The following is a 26,959-nucleotide window of genomic DNA, read 5'->3' on the forward strand; positions in this document are numbered from 1 at the left end:
TTTTATTTTTAATTTGCATTTTTTATACATGTAAGGAAATAACTGGAAGCTACGAAATTTAGTTTCATTCCAGATTTAAACAATTCAAGAAAAGAGTTAAATTTATGCGTAGAGGTGGTGCGGTGCTTGGCACTAATCGGCCACCGTACCTGTAGGCAGGTTACTGTACATTCCCGCATGACCGTTCCTGCCCTAGTGGACAAGGCCAGCACAGCAGCTATGAAGCGAGTTTCCTGTTGAGTTCCCTGTTTGAGGGACAGGAACTCCCTGCTCGACTTCTCTCCCCCGCCCATGATAACACCGACCGAGGGAAGAGATTCCTCTGGTCGAAAGCAGAAGAAAACTTGGATAAAGACGTCGGAACTCGGCGCTTCCAGGGTCCCATCCCCCGGTCTGGATGGCGCTGTAGAGGGGGTCTGAAACCGTGAAGTTTTACACGCTAACCAACAACCCGAGGTAAGTTGGACCCACTGATCGAGAAGTTGGTTTGTGAGTTGTGGTTTGCAGCCAGCTCGCCCACGGGTTAAAAAAGTTGTACTGAGTTTGGGTGTATCCGTCCAACAGCGAGTCGATTTGCTGACCACTGACCCCGACACTGATTTGGAACGGAGGGGTTAACAGCCTGTTGCAACGCAAAGCCATTTTCCTGGCTCACAGGCCCGAGCTGTGACTAATCTCAGGCCCCGGCGCGGAGCCGGGACATGGCCCTCTCCACCTAACATGTTGACGGCTTTTCAGAGGAACACGTTTATCAAACGGTTTCTTACTGTGGAGCGAACTTTAGTAAGACGTGGCCTCCTGGGGCAGAGACGTGGCCGCCCGGGCTGCTGCTGCGGGAGGCCGGCTCTCTGCCTTATCAGAGGACACAGCTGACACGGGTTAAATCTGAGGAGCTGAGGATTATACAGTTTGAAACTTTACGTGTTCTGACTTTGTGAGGATTCATTTCTTTTTTCTGTCATATTTGCTGCTTGGGGAATTATTGTAGCAGCCTTGACAGCTGCTGTGTTTAGGAACCAATTTATTAATTTAAATACATTGTAAAATACCATATTATTGATTTTTTTTAGTTCTCAAATGTAATATTTTCCTCTCAGACCAGAAACACAGTGGTGCATGTTGAGCTGCTGTATTTCTTCTCTTATCAGTGTCAGCTTGGAGAATATGAGGGAGGAAGGAAGGGGGGGGCATGAAGACACTGTGGGTTAAACCACAGCTGCTGGTTGAAGTGGCAGCGTGTTTTTTCCTGTGGTTCTCTTTCTACTTAAAGCATGATAAAGACAAATCAGGATGACGTAGCTCACGTTCTATATTGCAGTGTATACCACAGTACAGTAGTGAAGCCACTTCAGAAACACCAGGTTCAGTTATGCTGGCGCTGTGTGAGGGACGGAACTGATGAGGTGACATGAAGCGGGCCTATTGCAGCTTTCTGTACTCTCTGGATTGGAAGTGTCAGATGCTCGTACACCATGTTGCATTCTTTGGTTTGAATGTTGCCAGTCATATTGTACCCCAGATTGATGTTCTCCTTTTTTAAAATAAAGTTGCATGCAGTTTGCAGACAGTGGTGTTTTAAAGGGTCACTCTGGGGATGTCCAGCCATACATATATTTAAATCTGATTTAAAGTTTGAGCTTATCAGCATCAACATGAACAGGAATATCCACATATGGTGAAGACACAGCTGTAGTTTCAGCCATTTATCCAGTTCTTTCAGCTGTCCACTCTACACTGACTGAACGGTGGATGAATTCATTTTATTTTTACACCTTTTCCCTTGTGATGTAATCTTGTTCTATAGAGAAGGTTGCATTATTTTAAAATCTTTACCGCTGTTATCGTTGCTGCAACATAGTGGCTGAGTGGCTCTGCTTGGCACACCTAGGTTACCTTTTGGCTGGTGTAAGCTCCTTATTGTGTAATTACGCAGGGAGCCCTGCAAACACATGGTGTGCAGCTTCAGCAGTGGGTGTAATGACATGCGACTTGGCAGACCAAAATAACAGAAGAGGTCGACTAGACCTTTGTTCCCCATTTGATTTTTTTTGTCAGAAGAGACGGCTCTAAACACTGCAGACTTAACAGGAACTGTGCACCACAGCCAAAGTCACCAAGGTTCCTTTTTAAAAGTAGTGGAGTTTAAGTTGACTAGTTGGCTCAAAGGCATATTTACCTCTGCTCATTTTTTCTCTGTTTCCAAGTGAACATGATACAAGCATATTATTAGTTTCAGTCTTACATTAAATCTTAAGTGTTTGTCCTTCCCTCTCTTGAAAGGCCCCACAGATCACATGTTCTCTGTGGTTCATACTTCCCTGTTTTGCGAGGTTTTGATGTTTGATCTGTAGTCTACCACTCTGCTTACTTAACCATTTACACTTCAGCCTCACAGACTGATGATGCTTTATTATATATTTTCCCATCTGGTCTCCTTTTGTTATTGAAAAATACTATTCATAGTTCACTTCACATATGTTTACTCCTATGCAGCTGGGAAGCATTTGGTGCCAGACTTCAGTTCTATAAACAACCTTTCATATTGCATCTGTGGTACGAACCGCTTTAAAAGTTACTATTCCTACAGTTCCCACCAAACAAATATGATCAAATATCACAAATAAAGTCAGACCTGTGTGAGTCGGGAGTTTGACTCTGCCAGAGCTGCACCTTTCTCTGGTTCTGTTTATTATCTTCCTAGATATGAGTTTAAGGTGTTCCTGATTGATGATTCTGACCCTGAGAGGGGACTGTACATGAAGAATGTCTAAAAAGGCCCTCTTCTACCTCAGGCCACAAACATGTCAGTCACATCTTACATAGTGCAGAATGGTGTTTTTTTGTTGTTGGAAGTTTTTCATTCCTTTCATTTTGTTTTTTCCTACTGTTAAACTTAGCACTGTAGTCAGTGTAACAAAGCTTAAAGGCTTAAAGCCCAACTACCGACCAAAAAGGTAGAAGCGCGGCCCTTTGTAATCCTATGTTGCTTAGTGTCCGTGTGCTTGGTAGAAGTATTTGTGCATGCCTAGACTTGCATTAGACCATCCACATATTTAACATGTTTCATAGTGAATGAATTAAAAAAATAAAATAAAAACGTCATGTGGACCAGAGGCATCTATTAAACGTTTGGGATGAATAAAGTGTTTCTATTCTAAGGTTTTAACAAACAGGCACATATATTATTTTTCATGCAGCATCATAAAGAGGGCTTTTAATTGTGGGACTCCTCTCTTGATTGCATCGTATGATGACGTCTGCAGAGTAGAAGGTCAGTGTCCTGCTCTGACCTGAGCCGCTGCACACAGTGACCGCCAGCCTTTTGTACTGTGTGTTAGTTGCTGCAAATTGTTGGACTCGCTGTCAACTATGATTGCAGTAGGTGTTTTGTTTGTTTAGTCTGTAACATCTAACAGTCAGCAGAGTGAGAGAGCAAAGCAGACCACACCTCTTACTAACGCTGCATTGCATCTCATTCTTTATTTTTTAACATATTAAACATATTACCACTGTTGCAGTAATTATAAGTGGGTTAGAAGTGGTAAGAATGACCAGGTAGAATTTAGCACAGATAACACCATCATACACGGCACGTGAGTGTGCATCTTTACACAGGCTGTACATGAACACAATGCAGAAAAAAACAATCCCAGATATCAAAAAAGTACAAAACTATGCCCAGGTGGAGCTGGCAGTTGTCTGAGAAACTGACAAATGTACAGACAAATGTAGAGGTCATGATTCAGCACTGACCGTGTTGGTAAATGCTGATGCAGCAGGAAGTATTGTGCAGTTTGATGTCTTTTTACAAAGAGGAAACTAAGCATACTTTGAAGCTCCATTAAAAGAAAGGGTTAAGAACTGAACGTGCTGTCTGCAGCTGTGTCAGCCTGCTGTGGTGGTGATGTTCATTTCAGTTTAACTAGCTCATTGTTGGTTGTGCGGCTGCCTCAAAACTGAGAAGTGAATTCTGTTCATGGTATTGGAATGAGATACAGCGCCTCAATTACTGTTTCCACACACATTCATGGAGACAAGTCCTGTGGTGAGGATAACTCTTGTTGTAGATGTGGTACATCCAGGATGTTCCTTCAGGATGAAGGATCTCATCCTTTCATTGTTTTTTCACAGAACTGATCATTTCTCATTATCCCCAGGACTTTTGTGTTAATGAGAAAATGTTAACAGGCTAAAACATTTCTTTGACATTTTCAGCAGCATGGCGTCCACTGTGACTTTAGAGGATGCCCTTTCCAACGTGGACCTGCTTGAGGAGCTGCCGCTTCCTGACCAGCAGCCATGCATCGAGCCCCTCCCCTCCTCGGTCATGTATCAGGTCAGTGCTGCTACATTTGGCCACTCGACTACACTATGTTAACACAAGCAAGGTGTTAAGAGGTTGTACTTGCCCGAGAGCTAAAATTACCTGCACAAATGGTCAGTGTTGGCCCTCTGTGGGCCTTGGTTTGGTAGATTTTTGTTTGTAGGCCTATAGGTTCAGTAATGATGGTATGTTAGTACACTGTTCTATTTATTGTAACTATGTTGCAACAAAAACCATTCTGCTGTGTTTACATTATATGCAGATCATATCTTAAGTCTGGTTGGGAAAATAAATATTCAGTATTCAGACCCCCTTCAATTTTTCACTCTTTCAGTTGTATATCATGTGATATTTCATTTTTTCTTTTTTAATCAATCTGCCAAAATGTTAACAATTCTGTGTTTTTCTGTCGATATGGGTGCTGTGTGTACGTTAATGAGGGGAAAAATGAACTTAAATGATTTTAACAAATGGCTGCCATATAACCAAGAGTGAAAAGTTTAAGAGTCTGAATACTTTCCATACTCACTGTAGTTGGCGATTGGTCCCAAAAAAATCCAATTTGAGTCACAAAGTTTAGATTCTGTCCTGTAGTCTCGACATTGCCTTTGATATTTGGACTGTGTGTAGTTATGTTAATTAAATGTATGGTCCCTCTTTCCACAGCCCAACTTCAACACCAACTTTGAGGACCGAAATGCATTTGTCACAGGCATCGCCAGATACATCGAGCAGGCCACTGTCCACTCTAGCATGGTACAGTAGCAGGAGAAGCACTTCAGGGTCACCTCTATCTCGACTTGTTGGGGAAAAACACATCTTCCATAATGTGGTCAAGCTTTTGTTGGAAATAGTACCTTTTTAGGCACCGGCCTCTGCGGGCAGCTCTATGCATAGAAATAATTGGGTCAGGGACAGGCATTTGCTTAGAATCCTCTTTCAACAGTAAGGCTGGTGCTTCAAGTCTAATTAGTGAGGGATAATTGGTAGGGGTCTGGATCAAGCAGTGCTTTGTATGGTGGCTGGACAGGCTTGAAAGCACCAGTGAACTTTCTTGCCACCCTCTGGGAGTAAAATGACCAACAAAATACATACATGCATACATGTTTTATGTTCTTATGATATTTGATGCTGTGTGTGATTTCTATCAGATAATATTTTCTGTTATGGATTGTTTGAGTGTCCATTGATCAGCAGTATGACAGAGTTTTTGTGTATTGAATTAGAACGACATGTTGGAGGAAGGGCAGGAGTACGCCATCATGCTTTATACCTGGAGGAGCTGTTCACGTGCAATACCACAGGTAAAGGACATATCTACTGGATTTATTTTCATCAGTTTCATTAATTAGCTCTTCTATAAACATTTGTTTGATCCTTTCTCTTTTTTTCAGGTGAAATGCAATGAGCAGCCAAACAGAGTGGAGATCTATGAGAAGACCGTGGAGGTTTTGGAACCTGAAGTCACCAAGCTGATGAACTTCATGTACTTCCAGGTATTGCCATAATCTTAGCTGAAATTCTTGACTGAGTGCTTGCCCTGCAGAACCTGATCTTCAGGGGTCTTTATTTTAATCCAGCGCACAGCAATTGACCGTTTCTGTGGAGAGGTCCGTCGCCTGTGTCACGCTGAGCGCCGAAAAGACTTTGTCTCTGAGGCCTACCTGCTAACCCTTGGAAAGTTCATCAACATGTTTGCTGTGCTGGATGAACTGAAGAACATGAAATGCAGCGTCAAGAATGACCACTCTGCATACAAACGGTATTCATGCATTCTAACTACAACTTACTTACTTACTCTGTGGCCACTAGATGGCAGTATCAGTCAGCACACATGGAAAACCTATTGTGTGAATTGCTTTTTTCACAGTCTGACACATGTCCACCTTCCATTTTTTAACCTACAGATAAAAAGATAATAAACACAAGTAAAGGAAAGGATACCAGGATTTTAAGAACAAAGTTATTCAGGCTTTATTAGTAAAGTACATTTGTGTAAAGAAAAAAACAGTTCAAAAAAGTTTGCTTTGTGTTATTTTTTTCCCTTAAAATTTACATTACTGAAGAAAAAATATTTTCCTCTTCTCAGAGCTGCGCAGTTTCTCAGAAAAATGTCAGAACCGTCATCCATTCAGGAGTCTCAGAACTTGTCCATGTTCCTGGCAAATCACAACAAAATCACCCAGGTTGGTCTGAAGTGTTTCATGCTTTAGACACTTTTTATCTTCTGTACTTTTATATTTGTATTGGTGTGTACAATAACATGGAGCAGTTACCTGTATTATTTCTCAAATATGAAGTACAGAATAGACAAACAGGATTAAGGATGATTTGAAACTCACTGTTATGATTTAATGTTGACCTCTGCTGTATCTTCCAGTCATTGCAGCAGCAGCTGGAGGTAATAAATGGATATGAAGAGCTGCTGGCAGACATCGTAAACCTGTGTGTCGATTACTACGAGAACAAGCTGTACCTCACTCCCAGTGAGAAACACATGCTGCTCAAAGTAAGTAAAGCTGTGCACCCAAAACTAATTGTGGATTGCTTCTGCAAATCCCAATAACTCAACAATTTGCTCAAGACAGTAATGGACATCCTGTTGTACCTCCTCAGGTAATGGGCTTTGGCTTGTATCTTATGGATGGAAACAGCAGCAACATCTACAAACTAGATGCCAAGAAGAGAATTAACCTCACCAAGATTGACAAGTTCTTCAAGGTATGTAGAGAAATGTATCATAAAATTGTTCTCCTTTAAAGTTTTGCTTAATCATCAACATTATATTATTTTCTGTCAAATGTAAATCATGGAATGAAAACAGGCAGCCTCAAAAATAACATAACCCCTCACTCCTCAGTGTAACAAGGTTAGATATTAAAATACATACTGTACATACTGATTCCAGTTTATTCAATTTAAAAAAAAAATCAATAATCAAACAAACTCAGCTTTTTCCTTGTTTATGTCTTCCTTACTGATATCCACGATTATGCCATTTCCCTAGAGGGACAGGAGAGGCATGAGCCCTGATTAAAAACAGAGACAGCAGTAAACAACCCAAAAAGTGCTTGGTGTTCAGAGGGTCTTTATGAATCAAACGCACCTTGTTTTCACAGCAACTCCAGGTGGTCCCGCTGTTTGGCGACATGCAGATTGAGTTGTCCCGGTACATCAAGACCAGTGCTCACTTTGAAGAGAACAAGTCCAGGTGAGAGGAAGATGCTTTGTTTGCTTCAGGGCCTGTAGTAGCTCCCTTGTTGTTGCATTTAGCTCAAATTACAACTACGAGCACAGCTGCAAATAACATAGGGGAAAATAGACATAGTGCCTTCATCTTGTTATGTAAACTGTCTCATCCTGCTCTTGAAGGATGCTTTACATTCAAGAGAGGTGGTTTGTGGCTCTTGTTGCTGTGTGGATTGTGTATATTTCTAGTAGAAATGTTCTACCTGCTGGCCATTATCCTCATAACCAACGTGTGTCATGTCTTTATGTCAGGACTTAAATGTGCTGATATACTATTTTTACCTGTTATTTTTCTCGTTAGAAACTCTCATGAAGAGAAAAAAAAACCTGTTTACAATTCTTATTATTTTTGTTGCCACAGCCTGTTGTTCAGTGTGTGTCATGTCTTGCCTGTATTGTATTCAGTGTCTTCTCCATAAATCCTTTAGTGGATTTTCCTTCTGTCAGTGTTTGCATGACCTCTTCACCCCTCCCCCCCCTTCAGGTGGACGTGCACATCTATATCCAGCAGCCCCCAGTACAACATCTGTGAGCAGATGATCCAGATCCGGGAGGATCACATGCGGTTTATCTCTGAGCTTGCTCGCTATAGCAACAGTGAGGTTAGTATTGAATTCATTTAGGGGTCTCTCAACACAACAAACCACACCACTGGTGAGGATGATTCATCGGCGAGATATTGGATTTTCTGTCAGGCAATCATATCATGATGATACCCTGCTGAAGAGTACATCAGTACATTATTACACATCTGTTCTCTACTCCCTCCATAGGAGTAGAAACAATAAACCCATCAGACTGTTTAAACTGTCAGTCCCTCCCAAGTAAGCTTTACAAGTGTTTTTATATGAAGAGATTTATATTCCTAGCGGTGACATAATAGGCTTTTCAGCAGATGTCTTGACCTAGTGGATGTGCACCAGTCATTATTTGGTGTGATGGAAGTTTTCCTGCTATTTGATCAAAATGACACCCAGGACAGTGAAAAAAGTGGTTTTAATGAGGACAGAAGACTTGTGAAGACTGGTCTCTTATTGCCGCTTTCTGCAGAATCCTGTGACTTGATTTGACTAAAAATCTGGATTGTATATGCTGCGAGTTTAAGTGTGTTCATTTATGTCTGTTTAGGTAGTGACTGGATCAGGGCGTCAGGAAGCCCAAAAGACTGATGCTGAGTACAGGAAGCTCTTTGACTTGGCCCTGCAGGGCATGCAGCTGCTCTCCCAGTGGAGCGCTCACGTTATGGAAGTGGTGAGGAAGTTAAAATTGTACAGAGATGGAATCACATCTTCCAAGATGACCACAGTTCTAATAACGTATTTCTGCAAAACTGTGACTTTATCCACAGTACTCCTGGAAACTTGTTCATCCAACAGACAAATACTCCAACAAAGAGTGCCCTGACAATGCTGAGGAGTATGAGAGAGCCACCAGATACAACTATACAAGCGAGGAGAAGTTTGCCCTAGTAGAGGTCAGTCATAATGGAACAGTCATTGCAAAATGTGAATCTGAACCAGTAGTAGTGCTATCATCGCTTGTTATTTTTCTTTCAGGTTATTGCTATGATAAAGGGACTGCAGGTGCTGATGGGACGTATGGAGAGTGTGTTTAATCATGCCATCCGTCACACCATCTACTCGGCTCTGCAGGACTTTGCCCAAGTTACTCTCCGTGACCCGCTGCGGCAGGCTATCAAGAAGAAAAAGAATGTTGTGCAGAGGTATGAGTAATGCCATATTGTTATTGTGAGCTTATACAGTTTGTGTTTATTTTATCTGTGGTAATGTTTCCAGTGGACAAACAAACTTGTTGTTTAATAATTGTGTCTGCAAATGATCCTAAATGCTTCATGTGGAGCTGCCTCTTAAGATTAAGATTAAGAAACCTTTATTAGTCCCACAATGGGGAAATTGCGTTTTTGCAACAGCAGATACAGACAGCAAAGGATAAGTTAGAAAAGATATATACATGATAAAATAGACTACCAATAAAATATAGAATAGAACAGTTTACATATTAACAGTTAGTGCACAGGTGAGTGGAGGTAGAAGTGGTCTGTAAGAAAACGGTACATAGTGCTGTGGTGTGTGAATATTGCACCTATCAGAAGTGTTTATTATACAGTCTGACAGCAGCAGGAAGGAACGCAGCAAATTAGAAATGTCTGTACATAATAATAAATGGAACTCTGTTGTGCTAAGGTGTCTAAATTGTCGCTCTTTCCTCAGTGTCCTTCAGGCCATCAGGAAGACAGTCTGTGACTGGGAGACTGGAAGGGAGCCTCACAATGACCCTGCCCTCCGTGGAGAGAAGGATCCTAAGGGTGGCTTTGACATTAAGGTTCCTCGGCGTGCTGTTGGGCCTTCTACCACACAGGTCTCACCTCTCTGCCTCTAATAAACCCTTTCTATAGCCACATTTACACAGCATCTGTTATGTTGCATAAATCATACAGATTTATCAGCTTATAGGTCAGTTCCAAGAACTAATCTGTTTTCCTGTTTTCCAGGTGCATGACTATAAAGCCCAACTCGGCACTCACCTTCTGTATTTATCTGCCCTGATTAAAAGTTACCAGCAGTAACTGATGGAGATAATGAAAATGTGATTTTTGATGAACAACACTCGTTGTTGTAATATAATCTGTCCACTTCTGATGACATAGAATGGGACAGTGAATGTGCTGTTTGTAGCAGATGTTGTGACTATCAGGATTTTCAGTGGTTTCTCTCTCTTTTCTTTAAATATAAAGCTTTATATGGTGAGGACCATGCTGGAGTCCCTCATTGCAGACAAAAGTGGTTCAAAGAAGACTCTACGCAGCAGTCTGGAGGGCCCCACCATATTGGACATCGAGAAGTTTCACCGCGAGTCTTTCTTTTACACACATCTTCTAAATTTCAGTGGTACGAAGAAATCCCAGGTCTCCCCTTGGAAGCTGCTGCAGCTGATAATAGACTCTAATAAGGCCTGTCTGTCCTCTCTTTCATGCAGAGACTTTGCAGCAATGTTGTGATCTTTCTCAGCTCTGGTTCAGAGAGTTCTTCCTGGAACTCACTATGGGACGCAGGATCCAGTTCCCCATTGAAATGTCCATGCCGTGGATCCTCACTGACCACATCCTTGAGACCAAGGAGGCATCCATGATGGAGTAAATGACGTTTTTTGTTCCTTCTGCTTCTTTTTGCCAGCATTTACTTATTTTAAACATGTATTCTTAGACTGATTGAAATCTATCAGAGTTTTCCTAAAACTTTTTGCCCTAAAAGTCTCTCTCTCTCTCTGAGCCACTATTCATCAATGATAAGACCTCTTGCAGTGCAGAACATTATATGGAAATGTAGAAAAATAGTCTGTGCTGTCCTTAACTAACTGAATATGCAGAGGTTTATAATTGTTCGAGATCAGAGACTGACCAGAGGCGTTTAGCTACTTCAGTTTTTTTCTTATATTTAAAAGCAAAAAGGAAAAAAGACCCTGGGTACATCCCAGGAAAAAAACTGGGATCAACGGTAAATGTTTTCATGTGTGTTTTAAATCTTTGGTGCGGATTACGTTGATACGAGGCAGGTTTTTACATAAGCCACTAAGCACATCAACTGGCATGGACCATAAGTGCTGAAATAAAATGCTCACAAAAGTAAAAGCCTCTATTTTAATCATATAGATCTTTACTGAGAATTGTTCCATAGATTTGTATAGTTTGTTGTTTGTCAGAGTGTGGTAAATGTAGGAGACGGAAGCAGTGGTGCCTTCAGTTACATTCATTCTCACTGATTGCATGTCTCAAATTACTAAGAAGAGTCATCACCACTGAATATATCTGTCCTTGGCTGATATGGTTCTTTGTGTTTTTGGTACATTTTCAGCAGCCTGAACCTTTACTGTTGCTCTTCCATCAAAGTTGCTATCTTCCAGTCTTGTATTCAAGTTGCTGAATAAATTCATGTGTAATGCAGGCAGGGACTCCTCCATCCAAATGAAGGCATGTGTGTTTTCTTCCCCCTCCGCAGGTATGTGCTGTATCCCCTGGATTTGTACAATGACAGTGCACACTACGCCCTGACTACATTCAAGAAGCAGTTCCTCTATGATGAAATAGAGGCTGAGGTAATGTTTTGATTCGATTCCAGAAATGATTATTATTGTCACACTTTCCAAAGCCAAGCGAATTCCACCTGGTAACACCATAATTATAAATTATTTTCAAAATGCTGTTTGCAAGAACATCATTGTAAAACTGAAAACATTTGCTGTTCTTTTGTTCTGTTTTAGGTTAACTTGTGCTTTGATCAGTTTGTCTACAAGTTGGCAGATCAGATATTTGGATACTACAAGATTCTAGCTGGAAGGTAGGCAACTTCTTATCCTTATTAGTAAGGATGTGGTGTTGTAATGCAGTGCCTGTGTACTTTCCACTGGCAGCCACACAATCAAATGGATCCATCGGAATCGGTGTGCAAATATGTTTTAGAAAACTGTAAGCTTGCAGCTGCAGTCATGCATGGCGTATATATTTGATATTTATTCATATTAACACATCTGATTGCTGCCAATGTAATTCATATCATCAAGGTGGAATGCTGCCATTCCACAAACGACGACCGAGAGCCACCTTTTTATTTGGTCATAGACCAAATGCATCGTAATAAATAAATAAAAATAATTTCAAAAGAAGAAAGAACATGATGTCATTGGTCCTGCCCCAGAAAATCACAATTATTATACCGATTATTTGTGTCAGCTTTATGCTTGATCCTTTCTGTGTATCTTTCCCTCAGTCTTCTGCTTGACAAACGTTTGAGAGCTGAGTGTAAGAATCAAGGAGCGAACATTCCCTGGCCTGCCTCCAACCGCTATGAGACTCTGCTGAAGCAACGCCACGTGCAGGTAAACACTACACCCGCACTCATTTTGATCTCTGTGCTGGTCATTATTTGACCTTCCTGCTGTGTTCCTGTTACTAACTGGTGATAAACGTCAGCTCCTAGGCCGCTCCATCGATCTGAACAGACTCATCACTCAGAGGGTTTCAGCTGCTCTTCACAAGTCTCTGGAGCTGGCCATCAGTCGCTTCGAGAGTGAGGACCTCACCTCAATTATGGTACGTAGTTACGGTTCAATTCAGGGTTTATTAAGGACACATCTGGATGGAGGAGTCAATGGAACAATAATGGAATATACATACATATATAATAACATTTTCCGTGTATTATTATAGGAACTGGAAGGTCTCCTGGAGGTCAACCGTATGACGCACAAGCTCCTCAGCAAGTTCCTGACTCTGGACAGCTTTGACTCCATGTTCCGCGAAGCCAACCACAATGTGTCAGCCCCCTATGGTCGGATAACACTGCATGTTTTCTGGGAGCTAAACTACGACTTCTTGCCAAATTATTGCTACAATGGTTCTACCAACAGGTGTGTTGTGTTACCTCTTTGTGTTGTATAACCACAATTGTATTGACTTAGTTAAGTAATTCTGACATAACTTTAAAGGGTTTCATTACTGTGTAAACAGGAGGCCACTAATAAACAGTCTGTACAGGCCTATGGAGATTGTTATTGCAGTAACTGTACTGTTATCATTTCTTATTGCTTGCCTTACATGTGGATGTTGGTTATAATACAGATGCATGTTTGAGTAATACATGTGTGTTTGTGTGTATGCCCAGGTTTGTGCGCACTGTCCTGCCTTTCTCTCAGGAGTTCCAGAGGGATAAACCACCCAATGCTCAGCCTCACTATCTGTACGGGTCGAAGGTCAGCACATCTTTTTTTTTGGCATAAACTCCCCCTCTAGCACTGTACAAGCACTCCCTCCCAAGCACACATAAAGTATGTCTTAAGTAATTTGCACATGAAATGTTTGTAAAAATCTCAACATATGGTATATAAGCACACAAACAAGAGAACTCCCATATTCAGTAGAACAAATGACATAGATAGGATAAAAATGTTTATCATTGAAAACATTGACGTAATGGTAACATGTATTATCCTAAACAGAAAGTAGGATTTTCTTCAGTGGACAAATTTATTCAGTAACAATTCAGTCTGGGCAGAACAATGCTGTGATGACCTTAATCCAGTTGATTCATGTTGGCTCACTGCCAGACAGCTTAGCGAACGTTCTCAGCTCATGGTCTTGGGTAATTATGTGGCCTGTGGACTGCACTGACAGCAGTGGGGGCTGTGTCATGTTGGCATGTTTGTTGCTATCTACACTGCTGCTTCTGGGAGTGTAGAGGCATCCTGATGCAGACATGTCTCGGTGGGTTGAGTTGGTCATCACCAGACAGCTGTCTGTGCCCTGGCCAGGGATAGAGCAGATGGTGTGGAGGCATCCCCACAAAAGGATGCCAGCAATGACCAGGAGCAAAATGCAGCAGGTGAGCCAGACGCCCATAGCAAGCTCCCAACCGGCCCTGTCATGACCCTCGCTGCCCTCACTTAGAGTGCTGAACACTTGGCACTGGTCCCGCACCGGATTGGCTGCCTGACATGTCACACACAAGAAGTAGGCAGTTTGTGGGATGAGGTTGGCCAGGTGTGTGCTGGTCTGGCTGACAGGGATGCGGTCCTCATGCATGAAGCTTTTGCGCTTATAGCCCATAAACAGGCTGTTCCAGTTGGGATCATACATGACACTATAGAAGGTGTCCCGGCAGCTGGGGTACGGTGGCCAGCTCACCCTGGCTGAGGTGGCGGAGATGTTGTAGACTGCAATTCCCATTATGAGTAGCTGTGGCTCAAAGGTGTGAAACTAAGGAGAGGAATGATGTAAACACAGAGTAAGACACAGACAAAACTAAATTCAGGTTTGTTGTTACAGCCAATTCTAATTCTTGGGCTTACACACAAAGCGTCTCACTAACAGCAACTAACAACAAATGGAAGCAGCAGGTATGTTAGCCTCATGGAGTTTGTTTTTATTTAAACATATTACACAAAATAATTTACCTTTCCTATAGAAGAGGTGTATCTTGTTTTTGTATCTTATCACACTAACTAAATAGCCTTATGTTATTTCTCTAACTCACACGACGGGATGTCAGTTCTGTCTATGGTCTCTAGGTTTACACTTCTCTGCTGTATCGCCCCAATACATGCACACGCACTGACTGCACTGAGCAGTCCCGCAGCTGGACCAACACAATGACCGTCACTATACGTTACTGGCATAGATGAACAACGACAAATTATTTACCGTAAATGAATAATAATTATCGGACCAATTAAGCGAAATTGGATCATTTCCCGCGGCACGCCTGGTGATGTGTTACGGCACACAGGTTGCTTTATTAGATGGTAATTTTAACAGTAATTGTATAGGTCAAAGAGCAGTGGTGAGAGGAAACTTTGCATGTGTACAAATGTTCACATTAGATGATGTATAATGGTTCTTAAAGAGGCTGTGTTGTTAGTCACCTGTTACACAGACAGACGATAAACTCTCTGTGTGGCTTGATTAATATTCCTCAAAGTTTATAGAATACGTAGAATATACGCTGGTTTTGACACTAAGCAGATGTAGTTTTGCAGATGTTTGATAGATTTTTAAAGTCAGGGAATCTTCTATATTAGATCTTGAATGATTTTTCACTTTTTTACACAGATAAATACATTTCACTTTTCAGTCAGTTTTAAAAAAATATATTTGAAGTGATTTAAAGCAGCAGAAGAAGATCTGACTTACACACACACCTTCACTATAAATATACCTCAGACAATTATGTAGATGCATCCTTACACACACGGTGTTTCGGTTGTATTGATGGTTACCCATAGCAACACAACATATTTGTCTATAAGGTCATCAGTGGCCACCCAGTCACAGCACAAAATGAATAGCAGACTTACCAGCACGTGTTGGTGAGGTGTAGGTAGGTTCCAGATGATCCTATGAGGTGGCTGTTATTTACTCTACTTCACCATATCAGGAGCTGTGATGCTGGCTGCTGCTGTGTAGGTGTTCAGCCCCTAGACTGAAACAGAGATTGGTGTATGCCTTTGTCTCCACTGCAGCCACTAGAGGGAGTGTTGCTGGATTAGAGACGCAACAGCCTCAACTCTCTATTGACTGTTGGGAAGGAAGAGAGAGAGAGGGGCTGGAAAAACAGCATTCAGATCTCTTCTACTATGTTTGATTGATTGTAAATTCTGATGCTCTGATTTTTTTTTTATATTGATCATTAGTTTGACATGCACTCCCCTCTATGCTGGAGTATCTTGATTGTCTCATGAAGGCTGTGGAGGAAATGTATATATCTGTGGATGCTCTCATTCATCCAGGTCATAGTCATTTCCAAGAGTTTAAATCGAGGCAACTGGACTCAAGGATTGTTTTTTGAAGACATTTCTCCACTCCCCCAAGTGGCTTCAGAACAGAAGAAGCCACTTGGGGGAGTGGGGAGTGGAAATGGAGGACATGTAGTTCAGGTGTTTAATGTCTGTCTATTTGTTCTGCAGCCAAGTCTCTCAAATTGTTATTACATTTCATAGCTATTTGCAGTCCCCAGAGGATGAGCCTAATACTGCCAACATTTGTGTTTCCATAAAGTGCATAACAAACTATAGAACTAATAGAAAAACATGTGCTTATTTCCTGTCCTCCGGCCAAATGTCCCACAATTCACCATGGAACGTTGAAATGTTCTGAACACATTCAGGCACCTGAGGACGTTGACCAATATTAAGTCTTGGCTTAGCACTATTATCATACTGCATCTCAACTCTTACCATTTTTCAGTAGCTATGACTGACTACATACAAAGCTGCTGCTTTTTGCCATTAGTATTTAGCTAGTGTTGGCATGCTAACATGCCAGACCATGCTGGACATGGGCAAACATCACATGAGAATATGGACACTAGCAGTCTGTCAGTGTGTAGACATCGGCACTGTTATATCTAAGTACAGTCTCACAGCCACTGCCATGGCTAGTCAATGATTGTTGGCGGGTATTTTTATCCCACTAGTGGTCAGAATTTGAAAACTTTTTGATGTTTCTGTATACTGAAGGCTGCACCATACGTGTATGGCTTTGCTATAGTTGTGATCATGTCAGCTTTGCTAGAGGCATGGTGAGATTAAAAAGCTTTGAATGTGAGAGATGAGCCAGGTGTTGCTCAGGTATACACTATAGCTTTAAGTATTTCAAGTCTTAGAAAATGACACAGCGCTGCTAACCCTAACCCTAGAAGTCAAATTTACCTCTGCCCATTTGTTGTTGTCAGTATAGTTGTAGTGAGACATAGTTTAAAAAAAAACTAGTTAACCATTTGTGTTTGGCCTTACTCCTTAAAACTATATAAATAGGTTTTTACTGAAGGTGCTCTTTAAAAAATCAAACTTTGTCCTTGTCACCTGTTTCTCTGCATCAGACCTTGAACCTGGCGTACAGCAGCACATTTAGCTCCTACAGGAATTTTCTGGGCCCCCCACACGTTAAGGTCATGTGCAGACTGCTTGGCTATCAGGGCATCGCAGTGGTGATGGAGGAACTGCTGAAGGTCGTCAAAAGCCTAGTGAGTATGACTGCAAGCAGTGATGGTGTGTGTGGGAGGTGTGATTTCAGAACTGCCACTCTCTGCTGTTACAGGCAGAAGATGTCACTGTGTAGGTTGCTCTGCTTCTTAGTTCTGAATTGTATCCTTGTTAGTTTTAATATTGTCATTGTTGGGTTAGTTTTGTGCCTCCGAAATAACTCCCCTTTCATTGTATAGCTTCAGGGCACCATAATGCAGTATGTGAAGACCCTGATGGAGGTGATGCCCAAGATTTGCAGACTTCCACGCCATGAGTATGGCTCCCCAGGTAGGTGAAACTGTAGCCTTATGCAAAATCAATACATTTTGCACAGATTCATTCTGAGCTCTGGATTCCTGTGATCATTTTTGTCTGTGCTGATGGCAGCTGTGCTTGGTGATGATATGTTTACAGTTACAATATACAAAATACAAAAAGGCTTTGTTCTTCACACATTTTTCTGCCTCATAAAAATCGAATCCTTAAAATATCATGCAGCTTTAAAGAGAAATCCCACAGTGCCCACATTTCACACACTTTTTGATTTGGGTATCTGAGGTGTTGCCATGCTGTTGCACCATGTACTTGCTGCTGTGATGGATGTGAGCTTTTCATCTTACAGTTGGAAATAACTAGGCTATAATTCTCCAGGTATTTTGGAATTTTTTCACCACCAGCTGAAGGACATCGTCGAGTACGCTGAGCTGAAGACGGTGTGTTTCCAGAACCTGAGGGAAGTGGGCAATGCCATGCTGTTTTGTCTGCTGAGTGAGCAGAGTCTGGTATGGACCATGAATCACAATAGAATACAGCTACGTATGGATGCAGTACAAATGTGTTTTCATGCTTTTTAATGTGCATGCTAGCTGTTCAGACATTTGACTGTTTTCCTTTCAGTCCCAGGAAGAAGTCTGTGACTTGCTGCATGCGGCACCTTTCCAGAACATTCTTCCCAGAGTCCATGTCAAAGGTAAATACTGAAGTTAGACAGTTGCTGTAAGCAGAGGTTTACAATGTGTGCTGCTGTCAGAAAACAAAATCATAATGAAAGAATCTCAATGCCTCCCACATCTTTGGGACAAAGTTTTCCTTGCACTTAGCCCTGTTGCTCCCTACTAAAATCCTGTTATCCCCAAAAATGGGATAACGGGATAAAAAGGCAATGCTATAACATTTGTGTTATCCCAAAAATGGTTACAAATATTATTCTAGTTTTATCCCTTTATCCATTCATTAATTTCTGCTGCTTATCTGGAGTCAGGTCATGGTGGAAGTAGGCTTAGCCCATTAGTCCAGATGTCCCTCCTCTCAACAGTGTTTACCAACATGTCCTGAGGCCTGCAGGCCAGATGGGATACTCAATGTAATCTGTCCGATGTGGGTCTCATACCAGGTGGACGTGCCTAGTGCCTAGTAAACATTTAGTGGAAGGTACCCCTGTTCAGACATGGTTCAATCAGGCTCTGGGGACACTGACAGTAATTACCAGTGACTTTAGTTTCTCTGTTAGATTTGTTGACAGTAAACTGTGCCTCCACACTTATCCTCTGTTTTCTTTTTCTGGCTGTGTAGAAGGGGAACGCTTGGATGCCAAGATGAAGCGTTTGGAAGCCAAATACACAGCACTGCATATGGTTCCCCTGATTGAGCGCCTCGGCACCCCACAGGTACCGCTAGTCAAAAAATGACAAAATCAGCAGCATTGTCAACATTTTACATGATGGATATTGACCAAGTGACTTGCTGCTGAGCTGATTAACGCATTTGTTATGACTTAAATTTTCTAACTTCTCCTGTTCTCTCTCAGCAAATAGCTATTGCTCGTGAGGGTGACCTTCTGACCAAAGAGAGGCTATGCTGCGGTTTGTCTATGTTTGAGGTCATCCTAACACGTGTGCGAGGCTTCTTGGATGACCCCATCTGGCGAGGTCCCTTGCCAAGCAATGGTGTGATGCACGTGGATGAGTGTGTGGAGTTTCATCGCCTCTGGAGTGCCATGCAGTTTGTGTACTGCATCCCTGTGGGGGCCCATGAGTTCACAGTGGAGTGAGTGCAGCAGTACATGCATTTGCATGGCATTTTCTTGCCAAATGAGATTTCAAGTGCATTAAATCTGTACTCATGCTATCCATTCCTGTTTTCCAGGCAGTGCTTTGGAGATGGTCTCCACTGGGCGGGCTGCATGATCATCGCCCTCCTGGGACAGCACAGGCGCTTCGACATCCTTGACTTCAGCTACCACCTTCTTAAGGTGCAGAAGCATGATGGCAAGGATGAGATAATCAAGAGCGTGGTGAGTTTCAGCCTGTAAAATGCAGCTTATTACATGTTTTTTCTATTTGATCAGAAATGTAGAGACAGCTGGGTGAAAAAAAAACACAATTTATCACATTATATCAGCTAAATAAAGCTGGATCCATACTCCACGAGAACAAGAACTCTCTTCTCCCTTCCCAGGTGGCAAGAACAAAAAAAAAGTTAGTTTCGGCACGGAGTATTCACACTCCCCGAGAAGCGTGTGTGCAGAACTCCTACGGCCCTCCCACTGCAGCACACGTCACACACAAAAGGTTGACGATGCAATTGTATTGCAAATTGTGAGCACAGTCATGGTTACCTGGCCTAACGAGCTGATAATGTTCAGGGAAGAGGGCGTACAGCATGACAATAGATAGAAGATCAGTAGCTGACTGTAGCAGACCTCTGGTCTGTGTGAGTTAACTCTGTGAATGTGTGGATGACTGTCTGCAATAATACATCCCGTCTCCCGGTGTTTAATGTGCGTGAGCCACTGTAACGTCGTGATCAATACTGGGATTAGTTTTTATCGCCACCTTGTGGACAGACTCTCTCCTCTGTGCGCCGTGTTTCTCCTTCCAGGAGCTGTTTGCCAGCTGCTCATCTAAACTGTCCATCGTCGTTGTACTTCCTCCTTCTGTCTGTGTGTTCTGCACCTGGTGAAGCCCTTGCGCTTCTCCACATTCATCACGGCCACTAAATTCTGACCAATCACACAATTGTTCTTGCAAACCACCGGGAGAAAAAGTTCTGCCCGGGCCATGTGTCCGAGAGAGCTGCAGAACAGGCGCTCTGAGAACAAAATGACAGCGAGTTCTTTGTTCTCAAGGAGTATGGATCCAGCTTAAGACTGCAGGCTTTTGTTTGACTATTCATCAGTATAGACCCAAACCTGCCATGTTTAATTAAGCTGTATCTTTATATTTAACTACAGACATGAAAGTGGCATTGACATTCTCTTTTTACCATGAAAGTAAATAAGCCATCTACCAAACACTGCAATGCCTTGTATTAGTAATACTTTTCCCTGTATAGAAGATAATAGCCTGTAAAGCTGACTAATGCAGTTAGGGTTTTCCCTAACTGCATTAGTCATCATTTGAATCCCTGCTGACTTTGTAAGTTTGCCCACTGACAAAGAAATGATCAGTCTATAATTTCAATGGTCGGTTTATTTGAACAGTGAGAGACAGAACCATAAAAAACAAGTCCAGAAAAATGCATTTCAAACAAGTTATTAAGTTAATTCACATTTTTATGAATGAAATAAGTATTTGATATATCAATCAGCCAGAGTCCTGCTCCCAGGTGTTTCATACAGGTAAGGAGCTGACATTGGGAGCCCTCTCAGCTCCTTACCTGTATAAAAGACACCTGTCCACAGAAGCAATCAATCAATCCAGATTCCAAACTCTTCACCATGGCCAAGACCAAAGAGCTTTCCAAGGATGTCAGGGAAGACTGTGGACATACACAAGGCTGGAACGGACTACAAGGCCATCGCCAAGCAGCTGGCTGAGAACAGTTGGTGTGATTATTCACAAACTGAAGAAACATAAAATAACTGCCAGCCTCCCTCGGTCTGGAGCTCCATGCAAGATCTCACCTCGTGGAGTTTCAATGATGATGAGAATGGTGAGGGATCAGCCCAGAACTACTCAGGAGGAACTGGTCAATGATCTCAAGGCAGCTGGGACCACAGTCACCAAGAAAACAGCTGGTAACACACTACACTGTGAAGGTCCCCCTGCCCAACAAAGCACAAGTAAAGGCCAATTTTCTGAATGGACTGCTGAAAATATTGTGGTCAGATGAGACCAAAATCCAGCTCTTTGGCATCAACTCAACTCGCCGTGTTTGGAGGAGGAATGCTGCCTACGACTCCAAGAACACCGTCCCCACATTATGCTTTGGGGGTGTTTTTCTGGGGTTATGAAATCCAGGGAGGGACAACTGCACCGCATCAAAAGGAGGATGGATGGGGCCATGTACCGTCAAGTCTTGGGTGAGAACCTCCTTCCTGGGTATTCCAGCCCGACAATGATCCAAAACACACGGCCAAGGCAACAAAGGATTGATCAAGATGAAGCATATTAAGGTCTTGCAGAGGCCAAAGAGGAGTGGGACAAAATCCTCCCTGAGATGTGTGTTACTGCCCCCGAGGTCCGTATGAGAGAGAGTACCGGCACGTAACAATGTGTGCAAACCGTGTGGCCAACTACAGGAAACGTCTGACCTCTGTGACTGCCAACAAAGGTTTTGCCACGTTTTGTGAAGGGATCAAATACTTATGAATGAAATTTTTGAAATGATTATTTTTTGTTATTGTTCTGTCTCTCACTATAAAACCATAATGAGTGGGTAAACTTACAAATTCAACAGGGGTTCAAATGTTTTTTTCCCCTAACTGTATGAGCAAAAAAAAATAACAGCCTTTTCAATAACAAGAGACTGTATTTATTTGTTTCCCTTAAGCCCCTGAAGAAAATGGTGGACAGAATTCGCAAATTCCAAGTCCTCAACGATGAGATCTTTGCCATCCTCAATAAGTACCTGAAGTCCGGTGATGGAGAGAACATGCCCGTTGAGCATGTGCGATGCTTTCAACCTCCAATACACCAGTCACTTGCCAGCAGCTGAGCAGAAACCCGATGCTCTGGACCAGCTTCAGTTCCAAACACTGTCAGCATTACCAGACTAGCCACAAATACTTTTCATTATCTTTAGGTCTTCAGTAGCTAAGGACCATAAAATGTAATAAAGTGGGCCACATTTTGTTTATTTTTTTTGTATTCCCTTGTGCCTTATCAGAATAGATCTCTTTCCTTTTTTAGATGAACTATTCTTTGTTTTATACTTGCAGAAAGCTTTAGATCAGGGAGGGGAAACAAGTTTTATTAGAAGTATTTAAGGGTTTGCAGTGGTGAAATATTAAAGGGAGAAGAGTAACCTATTTTAAGCAAGGGTGGAAGTCTGGGTTAGGGTTAGTTATTGAATATGCATGCTAAGCATTTAAAAAAAACTGAAAAATAACAAAACTTATACATATGTTAAGCATTTATTCACTGTGCCTTGTTTCAAATGTTTTAATCATTTTAATTCAATAAATATGTAACAAATCTCTTGGTTCATCTCATCTTTTCATGTAAAAACTACAAAAAAAAGTTCAGGATGACTCCCACCAGAAATTGTTGCTACTTTCAAGTTTCATGAAAATTCAAATCATAGTGAATGTCCTATCAAAGCAGTCATTGTCAACAGGTCTTTATATAGAATATATTAAAATCTGTCTTGATTTATAGAAAGTAAGTCAGTGCATGAATATGCATGTACGTATAACAAAACATTTCTTTAAAAAAAAAAACATATTTACAGCGCTACAGAGGAATGAAATTAAGTTCCAACTATAACCGAATATGATCCAAAGTCATATTCAGAGAAAATTAAGGCAAATGAAAACATTAAATACACTGCTCTGGCCAAGCCCCACTAGCGTACAGCTGATTGTCTTATTTTTATACACCTGTCTATGATGCTGAACAAAAAGTTCTCTAATAATCCAAAGAGGAAGTCATTGCTCCGTTCCTTCTAGAAACGCTATCAAAAGGCAAACCCATTTCTCTGTCCTCCATGTCCCCCGTCGACTCATGTTGCAGCAGTTCATAGGTGTTGTGGGAAGCCATGCCGTTAGCTGCCGGAAAGGCCCGTTCTTCCTTCCTCATGGACACGGCAAGACTGGCCAAGCTAACACTAATGTCTTTGAAGGCATGAAGTAGGAAGATACCCACAATGATGGTGAGGAAGCCACTAAGGGTCCCTATCACATCATCTGTGCCCATGTGCCCCCACTCTTTGAAGAGGATGGCTGAGCAGGTGAGCACAGAAGTGGTGAAGAACACATAGTAGATGGGAGTCACTAGGGAGGTGTTGAATATGTCCAGAGCCTTGTTTAAATAGTTGATCTGTGTGCTCACGCAGCCCACCAGGCCCAAAAGCAAGATCCAAGCCAGTGGGTTTCTCACAACACTTTTCCCAGCTATTGCTTCCTTGATGGCAATGCCCAGTCCTTTAACACAGGACACCGACAGCGCTCCGATTACTGAGCAGATTGTGATGTAAACGAGGATATTGGTCTGACCGTGGCGAGGACCCACAACAAATATGAAGATGAGAGCCACAATGATAACAAGGATGGCAAAGATGAAAAACCCTTTGGAATAAATAAGGAAAATTACAAAATAAGCATGGCTAACATTATCATGAAGGTATTGAATAACTTCTATTAAATATTTCTAGATGGGTGCTCTGGTGTTTCTTTTGTACCTGGGTCAACCAGTTTCCTGGCCATGTCTTCAAGGCTGCTGATCTCTTCCTCCTGTGGAGCATGAATCACCATTGTTGTTGAGCCCAGGATGCTGAGCAGGCAGCCGAGCTTCCCATGCAGGTTTAACCGCTCCGACAGGAAGTATGACGACAGCACCGCACTGCAACAACATCATGATCACCAAGCCACTCCAACGACTGCACAAATCACTTTCCAAACACAAGTAATATATGAAATTTAGATTCAACTTGAGTGCTTAATCTATGCAGTAGGGCTGAACGATCTATCGTTTTAGACCGAAAATCGCGATCTCAGATGACGCGATTTTGAGATCGTCAAAGCCACGGTTTTTTGCACTGCTCCTAACTGAATCAGGTTTTGTTTTGTTTTGTGGAGTTTGTTTTCAAATGCTACGGCTGAAAACGAAAAGAAAACGGAGGAACTGGTCCCTAAAACGAACTCCACCTTTATGTTCGGTGCTGTTTCTGCCGGCAGCAGCAGCGCGTCTTCTAAGCCTGTGTGTGCGCGCGACGTGAGTCGCAGTGGAAGGGCCGCGTGTAAATGCTACAAGCACGTACGCGCCCACCTCTCTGAACATTACCAGCTCCTTATATTCAGGTTCGCTGCTGTTGTGCCGTCAGCAGCTCTTCTACACCTGTGTGTGTGTGTGTGTGTGTGTGTCGCGCGCGTGACGTCACCAAAACAATAACGCAGGCATTTGATGAAGAGGCTCCATATGAGGACTCTAGTAAACGGTGGACAGAGGTGACAGCAGCAGCTCCGTTTGTCCTTAGATATGATTCCCAATAAAGTTTGATCATTTGTTCTAAATCACATTGAACTTTAAGAGTTACTTAAGTCTCAACACTGTATTTATTGTTTAACCTTAGGAGGCACACTTCAGTCTGTTTAAATGACTGTTGAATAACACTTTACAGAACTACATTAGTCTTCTTTTTAACCTATTTGAAATAAAACTTTATTTTGTTCTGTAATTGTTATTTAAATTTTCATGTTTATTAAAACTAATACTGAGTGCACGTTATCAGAGTTTACTTTTAGATCTACTAATAGTTTTTGAGAAGTGACAGAGTAGCTACCTGACGTCATTTACACAGAAACATGTTTGACATGATTTGAAAAAAATCGTGGATGAAATCGAAATCGCAATATTTGCCAGAAAGTCGTTCAGCCCTACTATGCAGTGGGTCAGCTGTACCTGACAAGCACGCTGAGGGCTCCCAGCGGGGTCACCAGTGTCGCAGGAGCAAAGGCGTATGCTGCAAAGTTGGCTGCTTCCCCAGCCCCCACTGGAAAAGAACATGCCACAGTAAGGTAATCATGACTAGTATGACAAGACAAAAAGATAACTATTGTGTAACGATGGCAGACATTGGTAAACAATGAGGTTTTCTCTATTGCAACAATGTTCAGTACAAAGATACTCTTGAGGTTATCTAGTTATGTTTTCTAAATTTTTTTTTTTTTCAAACAGAATCAACAGAACTGTTCCAAACATGCATGTGACAAGCATCATTTATTCATTCATTTATTTTGTTTAACTCAAAAGCGTCACTTACTTGATAATAAACCAGCCCACCATAGCCATTCTTTTAGATATGCATGACCTCCCTGGCCTGAAACACAACAACACAAGTATTTTATTAAAGACACTTGCATGTAAGCACAGTCTGAATTAAGCAACCACTCTCTTTCCAAACCATGCAGCAACATCAGATTTGGACTTGAGCACAGCTAAAACACTGAAGTTAATGAGGGAGTACTTGGCATTAAGAGTGTGACGACATACACACAAACACACACACACCCAAAACAGGTAAGCAGAACCTGTCTAGCCTGAAGAGTAAAGAAGTGAACTGCGTGGGTGATAAGGTGCTGTTGTCACTAGTGATTTTATTTGGATTCTCTCAGCATTGCACAACTAGCAGAGAGTCTTCACATGGCTAACACTTGAACACTTCCTTTAAGGTGAGCTGTGGTGCAGATGAAACGGGTCAGTACCTGCTCGCATTGACCCCTTCCTCGCCAGCCTCAGAAGTCCTTTCTTCTTCAGAATGAAACTGCCTCCGATAAAGATGCTGGAGCTGATGGCCAATCCAAGACCAATGTAAAAATCATACTTCCCCCGGTCCTGACCCATAGTAAGGCTGGATGTGTTGTAGTCTGTCACATTTACGACCAAACAGTGCAGATGCTGACCAAACGTACAGTCCTTCCCAGTCCAGACACCTGGGCACAAACACCATGGAAGACAACCACATAGCTGCAGTAACAGGCTCACAAAGACACTCTCAAAGTCAGCGGTACAGCAGGAACTTACCGTTTCCACAGGTGACATTACAAACCGAAAATCTATCATTAGAGGATTGGGAGGAATCCATCAGCAGAAATACCAAGTTACACCATCTACTCCTGCCATGCAAACGCCACAGTGACCGCTCAACACCCAGCCCACTGTCTGGGTGTTGCACATACTAAAAAGACATTGTGCAACTCAGTCAGCTGTTATGTAGATAAACTTATTTCAATGCTCATTCAGGAAGTGACACGCCACTGAGGTCATCGCTAACCTGGGCACGCTAGGTGCAGCTCTTTCACGCTAGCCTGAAGTCGCTGTTTCACGGGGTTGCTTTGATAATGACCTAATTGTTAACTGTCAGTACAACACTCTGAACACTGCCTCGACAGCACGTGTGGCGGTGCCTCTCCTGACCTTAAATACATTTATAGGTAAATACCGGCTGGTAGTCGTCTATAGTCTTACCTAGCCACGTTAGCTTACATTAGCAAGGCGGACTAGCTAGCTGGTAAGCACAGTCAGTGTCGATGAGTGGCTTTCTTAAGGAGTTACAAAAGTCAAAACGTTGGTTTAATACCTGCTCGAATGCGGCTGGTTTCCCCCAACACAAAGAAAGTGGAAGCGGAGTTAGCACACAGCTAGCCTGCTCCCTGGCTCCGCGGACACTGCTGCAGCCTCCATGCTCCGCCTGCACAGACACCGAGCGCTCGACGACTGCCGCACTGCGAGGCTCTTCTTCTGCTTATCCCCGCGATCAGTGAACTGTGCCCTCCGCAGGCTGAACTCCACCACCGCTCACTGGAGGACTCAACCTTTGACATAGAACTACATTTTATTAGAGGACACTTTACCAATGTTAATAATTTAGGGGTTAGTGATAAAAACCTGTTTATTATTGTGTTAGGGGCCA

The 26,959-nt window shown here is 42.3% G+C and overlaps 2 protein-coding genes across 4 annotated transcripts; one reads left to right on the forward strand and one right to left on the reverse strand.

Moving 5' to 3' along the window:
- Positions 1-200: 200 nt before the first annotated feature.
- cyfip1 (cytoplasmic FMR1 interacting protein 1) lies at positions 201-22,527 on the forward strand. Of its 2 annotated transcripts, none has more exons than XM_028403235.1 (31): positions 201-456; positions 4,216-4,336; positions 4,991-5,080; positions 5,551-5,628; positions 5,719-5,820; positions 5,905-6,086; positions 6,414-6,510; positions 6,705-6,833; positions 6,941-7,045; positions 7,444-7,535; positions 8,058-8,175; positions 8,702-8,824; positions 8,922-9,047; positions 9,130-9,296; positions 9,805-9,952; positions 10,329-10,482; positions 10,571-10,727; positions 11,590-11,686; positions 11,852-11,928; positions 12,358-12,466; positions 12,561-12,680; positions 12,798-12,997; positions 13,252-13,339; positions 16,963-17,106; positions 17,305-17,395; positions 17,759-17,889; positions 18,005-18,077; positions 18,680-18,774; positions 18,915-19,153; positions 19,253-19,400; positions 21,881-22,527. In XM_028403235.1, exons 2-31 carry the CDS (start codon positions 4,220-4,222, stop codon positions 22,043-22,045), a joined length of 3,762 nt encoding a protein of 1,253 aa, XP_028259036.1. In that variant the 5' UTR covers positions 201-456; positions 4,216-4,219; the 3' UTR covers positions 22,046-22,527. The 2 variants fall into 2 exon arrangements, with proteins under 2 accessions (XP_028259036.1, XP_028259037.1); XM_028403236.1 differs by having other exon boundaries at positions 4,219-4,336.
- On the reverse strand, positions 22,448-26,855 carry nipa2 (NIPA magnesium transporter 2). Of its 2 annotated transcripts, none has more exons than XM_028403238.1 (6): positions 26,627-26,855; positions 25,752-25,979; positions 25,310-25,366; positions 24,949-25,039; positions 23,729-23,889; positions 22,448-23,615 (listed from the first exon to the last, which is right to left on the reverse strand). In XM_028403238.1, the coding sequence occupies exons 2-6, from the start codon at positions 25,888-25,890 to the stop codon at positions 22,957-22,959; spliced, it is 1,107 nt and encodes a 368-aa protein (XP_028259039.1). In that variant the 5' UTR covers positions 25,891-25,979; positions 26,627-26,855; the 3' UTR covers positions 22,448-22,956. The 2 variants fall into 2 exon arrangements, with proteins under 2 accessions (XP_028259039.1, XP_028259038.1); XM_028403237.1 differs by lacking the exon at positions 26,627-26,855 and adding an exon at positions 26,071-26,436.
- Between the last annotated feature and the right edge of the window lie 104 nt (positions 26,856-26,959).

This window comes from Parambassis ranga, chromosome 4, assembly GCF_900634625.1.
Source record: "Parambassis ranga chromosome 4, fParRan2.1, whole genome shotgun sequence".
Taxonomy (NCBI): domain Eukaryota; kingdom Metazoa; phylum Chordata; class Actinopteri; family Ambassidae; genus Parambassis; species Parambassis ranga.

What these genes read in the sequence shown, in the direction of transcription:
- cyfip1 (XM_028403235.1), top strand. Translation starts at nt 4,220, where the DNA reads ATGGCGTCCACTGTGACTTTAGAGGATGCCCTTTCCAACGTGGACCTG. An exon ending in GACCACTCTGCATACAAACG is followed by an intron (nt 6,087 to 6,413) that starts GTATTCATGCAT and finishes TCCTCTTCTCAG; the next exon opens with AGCTGCGCAGTTTCTCAGAA. An exon ending in TGAAGCAACGCCACGTGCAG is followed by an intron (nt 12,467 to 12,560) that starts GTAAACACTACA and finishes GATAAACGTCAG; the next exon opens with CTCCTAGGCCGCTCCATCGA.
- nipa2 (XM_028403237.1), bottom strand. Translation starts at nt 26,131, where the DNA reads ATGGATTCCTCCCAATCCTCTAATGATAGATTTTCGGTTTGTAATGTC. An exon ending in GAAGGGGTCAATGCGAGCAG is followed by an intron (nt 25,367 to 25,751) that starts GTACTGACCCGT and finishes GTTGTGTTTCAG; the next exon opens with GCCAGGGAGGTCATGCATAT. An exon ending in GCCCTCAGCGTGCTTGTCAG is followed by an intron (nt 23,890 to 24,948) that starts GTACAGCTGACC and finishes ATGTTGTTGCAG; the next exon opens with TGCGGTGCTGTCGTCATACT.